This window comes from Lampris incognitus, chromosome 6, assembly GCF_029633865.1.
Source record: "Lampris incognitus isolate fLamInc1 chromosome 6, fLamInc1.hap2, whole genome shotgun sequence".
In the NCBI taxonomy this organism is placed as follows: domain Eukaryota; kingdom Metazoa; phylum Chordata; class Actinopteri; order Lampriformes; family Lampridae; genus Lampris; species Lampris incognitus.
The window spans coordinates 3,967,384-3,976,225 of record NC_079216.1 but is presented as its reverse complement, the minus strand read 5'-3'; the positions used below and the strand labels follow the sequence as shown (position 1 = coordinate 3,976,225).

Genomic DNA, 8,842 nt, shown 5'->3' with positions numbered 1-8,842 from the left:
TCACTCCTCATCAGAGCTGCTGTAGTCCAGAGAATAGACCATGAAGATCAGATTGGGCCAGGCCGGGACCAGAGGGTTCCCTGGCTTTACCACCTCGAAGCCCATGTAGTGTAAAGTCCTGATGATGGACACTGATGACAAAAAGCAGAAGACGACTTTGGTTAGACAGGAACCTCCAACGCTGTGCTGGAGACAGAGCTACACACAATTCATCTTAAATTATCCCGTATCAGGATGTCATGTTCCCACAAATAAGCCGGTAATGATGCGATAACGAAGTCTTTAAAATACAGTTAGCTGCATCTGAACGTTAGCCTCACCGTAAGCAGCCTGAATCTCACAAACTCAGCTCACTACAAGGTACTGGTCTGGAGAGGATCCACTGACAATCAGTTGTGCCTGGCAGAAACGCATCGGACCAATCAGAGAACTACGTGGAGTGGTTTACAAGACAATGGGCAGCGGCACTAAATGCGAGCTAGACGTTTCAGAACGCAGGCAAATAACCACGCCCAGTATGCTGCGCCGCTGACCACTGTTGTCTTTTGAAGGAATGGTTTTCTATGGGACAAGTTACAGAATACATATGCGTTAATGAGAGGGAGGACAGTGGAACGGTGAGGATGCAAGGAGTAGAAGTGACGAAGATGTAGGAGTTTAAATACCTGGGGGTCAACTGTCCAAAGTAACAGGGAGTGCAGAAGAGAGGTGAAGAAGAGAGTGCAGGCAGGGTGGAGTAGGTGGAGAAGAGTGTCAGGAGTGATTTGTGACAGAAGGGTACCAGCAAGGGTACCACCATATGATCAAAACAGAAGCAGTGGGCAAGAAAGAGCCAGAAAGAAAGAAATAAACAGGTGGAGATGAGTAAAGTGAAGGAATGGATAGGACCAGTGTTATAAATAACAAATGTGAAATGAAGACATTTCGTTTCCTGAAACTCAAAACTAATAATATTGATTCATAATCACAACACTGGCAGCACGGTGGCACAGAGGTTAGCGTGGTCGCATCACAGCAAGAAGGTGTTGGGTTCGAGCCCCGGGGTAGTCCAAGCTCGGGGGTTGTCCCGGGTCGTCCTCTGTGTGGAGTTTGCATGTTCTCCCCGTGTCTGCGTGGGTTTCCTCGGGGGGCTCCGGTTTCCTCCCACAGTCCAAAGACATGGAGGTCAGGTGACTCGGCCATACTGAATTGTCTCTAGGTGTGTGTGCGTGTGTGTGTGTGTGTATCAGCCCTGTGATGGCCTGGCGGCCTGTCCAGGGTGTCTCCCCACCTGCTGCCCAGTGACTGCTGGGATAGGCTCCAGCATCCCCATAACCGTGAGAGCAGGATAAGCAGTTTGAATGATGGATGGATGGAATCGTGACACTTAGTGAAATAATCAGGAGCATCATTCCTGTGATAATAACAATAACCATGCAGACAACATCAGGGAAGTTTACGCAGGTCATCATTCTCAGAAAAACAACTTACGTCGATCCTCTCCGTTTTTATCAAACCAGAGAAACACGTAGTCGACTTTCACCTTCTCCTCAGCGAACTCCAAGACAGCAGTGAGCCTAGAGACAAACAAGAGAGAGAGAGAGAGAGGGAGCGAGAGATGGACGCTGAGGCTTTCCTTTTTGTTCTGTACATAAGCAGACATCTTTACATAATGATTTGGTTTCAGCTGCAGCTCTGAGTCAAGGTGACCCATCCTGACACAGCATCACGCTTAGACGGCAGTGGAAGCAAACCGATAAGCATCTCCTTTAATTCCTGACACGGCAGCACCCTGAGAACACTATTATTCTATTATTAGAGTCCTCTAAATAGTTCAGATCTGCACCGGGTCAGACACTGTCTGAACTGCTCTCAGATCAGATTTACTGCAGTTTGATTTTAACTCATCTTGATGCACTGGTTCATTGATTGATTCCTTCATTCATTCGTTTATTTATTCACTGTTTATTTAGACATTTAAGCACAGGATGTGAACCAACAGTTCCCTGTATGGTGATGCAGCTTGAAACGTCAAGGTAAAATATGTAAGTTTACCTAAATAAATAAAATAAACACACCCACGGGAATTCTATGATTACGCTAATCAAAGTATTGCTTTCCCTGAGAAAAAAAGGTAAACATCTATTTTTGTGTTTTACAAAAAAATTGTCATCCCTACAAAATCTGCTATGTTGTGAATTCAACACAACAGCAGCACCAACATGGGAATAAACACCTTGGCAGACAACTAAATTTGGATCCATCCAAACTAAGGACTGTAACTGGCTGCTTAGCATAGTCATACAATTCATGTGTATATCATTTTTATCAATTTTTTTTTGTTTAAGTAGTACCTGAAGTTTAAGTAGTACCTTTCACACAGAGGAACAGTTTACATTTTGAAAAGCAAACAAACTAATTCATTGCTGGCTAAGATGAATGATGAAACGAGGATGTTGGTGTGGGGTGCGGCAGGGATCGCCCGTTCGTCTGATGCAGTTTGTGTTATGATCTTTTTATGGTGAAACCCTCATCAGCTATCAGTGGACAGAGTTTTTACAGCACTGGGTTCGGGACCCGATTCAACTTACACCTTTTTGCTCCCCTCCTTCAGTGGCCCGGCGGGGATCTTCACGAAGAGGCTGTCAGCTGACAGGAATGTATCCAAGCATACTGAGCAATGCTCACTGAGCTGGTAGTTGAAACGCAGGAGAGGATTCCCACCGACTGAAGCGATCCGAGTCACCGACATACTCTGATCCTGAGGAGAGAGATTCATTCACAGGGTTAAAAGACATCCTCAATGCCTGCTACACTTCTAATGAATCCTGGTTTCAACATCGCACAGAAGTTTGTTGTATCATTTCCTTTGAGGAGGTCCATTTTCATAAATTATGATTTTTATAATACTAATACATTTATTTATATCACACCTTTCTAAACAACGTCACAAGGTACCTTACACAACAGGATAAAATAATGCACAGTCAAGATAAGAAAAACAAAATACAATACAAACATAGGACACAATGCCAGATCCACTCCACAGAACAAGGTAAAACACGGTCAGGATAAAGTCCCAAGAGCATAATTAAAAGAAAGAGAATCCGAGCCGATAAAACAAGGATTATTATGAAACAATTTAAATAAGGTGATGAAAGAAAAATCATTAAAAATCTAAAATTATAAAAGTATAACATATAAACAATATAAAAATTGGCCAACAATGGATTTACTATAATAATAATTTTAAAAAAGCCTTCCTGTAAAAGTAAGTTTTAGGAAGTGTTTTAAAAGAAGACAGTGGGGTTGCTAGCCCAACTCCCTCAGGCAGGGAGTGCCAGAGCTGTGGTGGGGCTCTTACTGAAAACTGGCTGAGGGAGGGAACAGTTCAAAAGGACCTGAGCGACCAGGCCTGTGGGCTGCGAGTAAATCAGTGGTATATGTAGGAGCGAGGCCATGCAGGGCTTTGAAAGTAATTAGTGAAAGTTTAAAATCAGTCCTGCACCTCACAGGTAGCCGGTGACGCGTTGCTAGGATGGGAGTGATGCGTTCCTGTCTCCGGGAGTTAGCTAACAGCCCTGAGTTAGCAGCTAACAGCCCTGAGTTAGCAGCTAACAGCCCGGAGTTAGCAGCTAACAGCCTGGAGTTAGCGGCTAACAGCCTGGAGTTAGCAGCTAAAAGCCTGGAGTTAGCAGCTAACAGCCTGGAGTTAGCAGCTAACAGTCTGGCGGCATTTTGGCCCAGCTGGAGGCGGGAGGTGGACTTTTGACGGCGCCCTGAGTACAGCGAGTTACAATAGTCCAGACAGACGTGGTGGGGCGGATGCCTGGGTGACTCTTTCAAGGTCCGTCTGAGACAGGAAATGTTGAACTTTCGCGACGTTCCCAGCGTGGAGAAAGCGAGACTGAACGTGGTGCTTCGTGTGTCAAAATGGAGCTCGGAAAAGCCTCCCACGTTGCGGGGAGGGTGCTCAACCGTAATTTCCTCAAAACATAAAATGAATACTTGGAAATTTTAAACAAAATGTTTTACTCCTTAGTCGTTTCTCGATGTTACCAGATGTTATTTTACCTGCAAGAGTGTCCCATTGGGGAAGGATTGGTAAGATATTCCTGCGCTGCTCGACATTCCTGGGTGTCCGTCAGCCATCTTGGGTGTGAGAAATCGGAATTGCTCTTACAACGGCTGGCCAGTGGGGGGCAGTGTATGGGATGACGCACTAGTGTCCCCTGTGGTGGCTTATGTGCAACTACATCATCAAAACCCTTGCGTTCTGTTGACGGTGTTCTATATATGCTGCCGTCGCTTGGCTGCCAGTAATTCGCAACAGCGCGTTCGCGAATCTGTCCTTCCGTAATGACGTCATCAGCATGCGTCCGTTATTGTTCCTCAACGGGAATAAAAGTACTTCTTTTTATGTTTTATAAATTCTTTAACTTTAAGCCGGTCTTTGACGGCATTGTTGGCATGTAATGTAAATCGCAAAGTTTATTTCTATTAATGGAGAGTATCCGGGGTATATGTGAACTCAGTCTTTATTTAGCATTTGTAAAGAAAGAGATGACTTGCATTTTGGCTAACAAGTTTGATTTCTACCTCAGTAGATAACATCTGTTTACTGGATCGAATTTATTGCTAAAGTTAGAACAGTTTATCTATCTTTTCTATAATCCCCAAACAAAGAAACATATTCCAGTATCACCAAGGTATATAGCCTTCAAGTCATTTTAGAAATGTGTTTCAACTGAAATGACAATACTCGTGTATTTTGCATAAGTTATATACGGACCATATTTTCTTTCCTGCCAGTCAAATTGTTTGTAGCCGTTTATCACTTCATTGTGATGTTTATTATATGTTTATTTCACTGTATGCATTACATGTTTGTTTGTTTGTTGTATGCATTACATGTTTGTTTATTTCATTGTATGCATTACATGTTTATTTCTCAGTTTTACCCTCCTCCATCTGGCTTCAGTAAAGAGTGATCTTGAGCCCTCTTGTCAGCGTGGTCATTCTGGAGAGGAGTTTGATCTGAATGTCGACTCCAGCAAGGCCCTGGGGGTAAAGGACAGGACAGTAAAACACCATCCTCTGGCGTGCCAGCCTTCGCATCTGAAGAACTGAACAGAAGCAAGCTCAACTGGAATTATTTCTACAAGTAAGCACACAGTCCGCTCAACACCACAATGTCAAAGAAAAACTCTACCTTAGGATCAATGAGATCCAGATCGAACATATCTTGCTCATCTAGACAGTCTAAAAGTTCAGCACAGTACAGCAGCTGCCGCGGCAGCTAAGGCTGAAGCAGCATTTGCTAAAAAGGAGAACAAGCTGAAGTTACAGCAAGCAGAGCTAGAGGCTTCAACACAGTTACAAAGAACACATCTTGAAATATCACTGGATAGGGTACGTATTGAGAAAAGAGCTGCCGCTGCAGAAGCTAAAGCAGCAGTCTTAGAAGCAGCAGTGAGCCACGACTATGATGAGATTCTTGGCAATATAGATGTTCCAGCAGACGACCCAAAAACACACACAAGGGAATATATAGAAGGGGTCACTCAATGCAAAAAAGCTCCAACCAGGGTATCTGGGTAGCATAGCGGTCTATTCCGTGGCCTACCAACAAGGGATCGCCGGATCGAATCCCAGTGTTACCTCCAGCTTGGTCGGGCGTCCCTACAGACACAATTGGCCGTGTCTGCAGGTGGGAAGCCGGATGTGGGTATGTGTCACGGTCGCTGCATTAGCGCCTCCTCTGGTTGGTCGGGGTGCCTATTCAGGGGGGAGGGGGAACTGGGGGGAATAGCGTGATCCTCCCATACACTACGTCCCTCTGGCGAAACTCCTCACTGTCAGGTGAAAAGAAGTGGCTGGCAACGCCACATGTATCGGAGGAGGCATGTGGTAGTCTACAGCCCTCCCCGGATCGGCAGAGGGGGTGGAGCAGCAACTGGGATGGCTCGGAAGAGTGGGGTAATTGGCCAACTACAACTGGGGAGAAAAGAGGGTTAAAAAAATTTTACAAAAAAACAACAACAACAAAAAGCTCCAGCCAATCTCATTGACGCCCCCACTGGCAACTCAGAAATACAGACCCCACAATCCACAACGACCATTGCCTCTTACTGCAAAATCTATACACCAGAACTCAAATTTCCTTTTCAGCTGAACTTCGGGCCACCCGGTATAACATACACTCAAACAGAAAATCCCCCAACGATGGAAGATATAAAAGAACGTCTCGTGTTCCAAGCAAGGCATAGTGGTGACTACATGCTTAAAATGGAACCAAACACCAGTTATACAGTGCAGCCTTTCAGGGGTGGGCAATCTTATCCAGAAAGGGCCAGTGTGGGTGAAGGTTTTTGTTCCAACCAAGCAGTTACATACCTGATCCCACTAATCAACCAGTAGAGTCTTTGCTGCGGAACTTGATTAGGAGACACAAGTGTGTAATTGCTTGGTTGGAACAAAAATCTTCACCCACTCTGGCCCTTTCCGGATAAGATTGCCCACCCCTGCGTTAGATGGTTGTTACGGTGGCACTGCCTATAGGACTTTTGACAATTCCCACCTGTCACGCGATGTCAGTCATCAGCAAAGGGGACCACTACACACTCAGATGGACAGAAATCAAAGTGTGTCAGATCGTGTGAGATTCATCGCTCGGTGCGAGCTTGTGTCTACAGGACTCTTGCAGTTTAATGACCGTCCTGAGTGCAATAGGGCTCTGAGAGCATCCTTTACAAATGCTATCAGAGGCCTTAACCTCTCAGCTAGTGAGCAGCTTGATTGTCACAAAATGGTTAGGCAAAGACTCAACTGAACACGCCAGGCAAATAAGAACTGTGCATGTGAATTATTCAAAACATGGGCTCAGGGCTACATGGGATCAGCTCCATGAATATTGCAGTGCACTGAAGGTCATAGGGAACTCCTTGTTCAAGAGGCTGGAGAGCTTTCCCAAAATTCCAAATAAAGATGGTCGAAAACTAAGAGAGTTGGGGGACTTCATAATGGAAATGCAAGCTGCAAAGGCAGATGGTGATTTAGTTGGACTTACCTACCTAGACACGCCTCGCCGTGTTAACCCTCTGGTGCATAAGCTGCTATTCTATCTGCAGGAAAAATGGCTTCCACTAGGTTTTTAGTATAAAGAAGAACACAGGGTTCCCTATCCTCCATTCACCTTCTTTGTGAACTTTGTGTGTCAGCAGGCGAGGATGCAAAATGACCCTGGCTTCACACTGCCAGCATTCAGTAATGAGCCGCCTGCTCATAACAAGCAAATATTTGAATCTGATAGTCAAAGGACTGTTGTCATTCTCAAGACGGGGGTCTCTCCGAACACTTAACCCATCCCTCGTAATAGCTCACCCAGCAGTGAAGACCCAGCCAAGCATTGCCTGCTACACAACAAACCCCACCTCTTATCCAAATGCCGTGGGTTTAGAGGAAAGCCCATTGAGGAAAGAAAGACTCTCTAAAAGAAACATGGGATTTGCTACAAGTACTGCAGAGCCATACACCTACCAAAGAACTGTGACGGACGCAACAGCTGCGCAGAGTGTGGAAGCAAGACACATCGCAGCACTACACCCTGGATCCGACCTGTAGTCCATCAGCTCAAAAACCTCTTCACCAGAGAATGGCGGGGAGGGGGATGGTGATCAAAAGGAGGCTGCTGTTTCCACCACATGCACACTGAGGTCTGGGGAGAGGACATCTCAGGAGGCTCTTGTTCAAAAATATGCCTTGCGAGGGTGTATCCAGCCAGTCGCCCTGATGCTGCAGTCCGAATGTATGCAATATTAGATGACCAAAGTAATAGGTCACTCGCCCGTACCAAGTTTTTAAATCTATTCAACATTTCAGGTAGCCCCTCGTCATGCTCTCTGCAGACATGTGCAGGAATATTGGAAACAGGGCAGACAGACATGTGGCTTTGTGGTGGAGTCCATTGATGGCAGTAATATGCTCTCATTGCCATCACTGACTGAATGTAACAAGATTCCTAACAATCGTTCAGAATACCAACATCAGAAGTGGCATTGAATCACACCCACTTGAAACATCTCACAAGGCACATCCCCAAACTTGATCCACAAGTCCTATTGTGCTGTTACTAGGTGGAGACATAATTAGAGCTCATAAAATCTGAAGACGGATGAATGACCCGCACAATGCACGCTATGCCCAGAAACTGGATCTGGGTTGGGTGATTGTAGGTGATGTGTGCATTGGAGACATTCACAAACCAGCCCTGGTCAGCTCTTACAATATACTATGAAATGGACAACCCTCTCTCTTCCAGCCATGTCCAAATAACTACAATGTGAAAGAGAGATACTGCAACAATGAGCCCCCCTCACTTCCCCTCTTACACAAAGACTGCCTTGTAAATGAAATACAGAACGCTTTGGACTGTGATGTGTTTCAGACAACAAAGGATGACGACACAAAGGCTCCTTCAATAGAGGACGTGCAGTTCTTGAACATTATGGACCGAGAAGTTTACAAAGATGAATGAAACAGCTGGGTGGCTCCCCTGCCTTTCAGAGCTCAACGGCCACGGCTCCCTGACAACTGCACACAGACAGTTAAACACCTCTGCTAACTGCACCGATCTTTCAGCAGGAAACTAGAAATGAAAGAACAGTTCATCATGTTCATGGAAAAGATCTCTCAGAATGGACACGCTGAAGAAGCTCTCCCACTAAAATGTGAAGAGGAACATTGGTACTTACCCTGTTTTGGGGTCTACCATCCCAAGAAGCCCTCTTAAATAAGAGTCATCTTTTGACTCCAGTGCTTGTCATAAAGGCCTATCTGTGAACTAAGTATTTCTAACTGGGCC

The 8,842-nt window shown here is 45.3% G+C and overlaps 1 protein-coding gene across 1 annotated transcript; it reads right to left on the bottom strand.

Moving 5' to 3' along the window:
* Positions 1-5,010, bottom strand: LOC130114800 (ornithine decarboxylase antizyme 2-like). Its single transcript, XM_056282723.1, has 4 exons — positions 4,920-5,010; positions 2,571-2,740; positions 1,471-1,556; positions 1-131 (listed from the first exon to the last, which is right to left on the bottom strand). The coding sequence occupies exons 2-4, from the start codon at positions 2,729-2,731 to the stop codon at positions 1-3; spliced, it is 378 nt and encodes a 125-aa protein (XP_056138698.1). The 5' UTR covers positions 2,732-2,740; positions 4,920-5,010.
* Between the last annotated feature and the right edge of the window lie 3,832 nt (positions 5,011-8,842).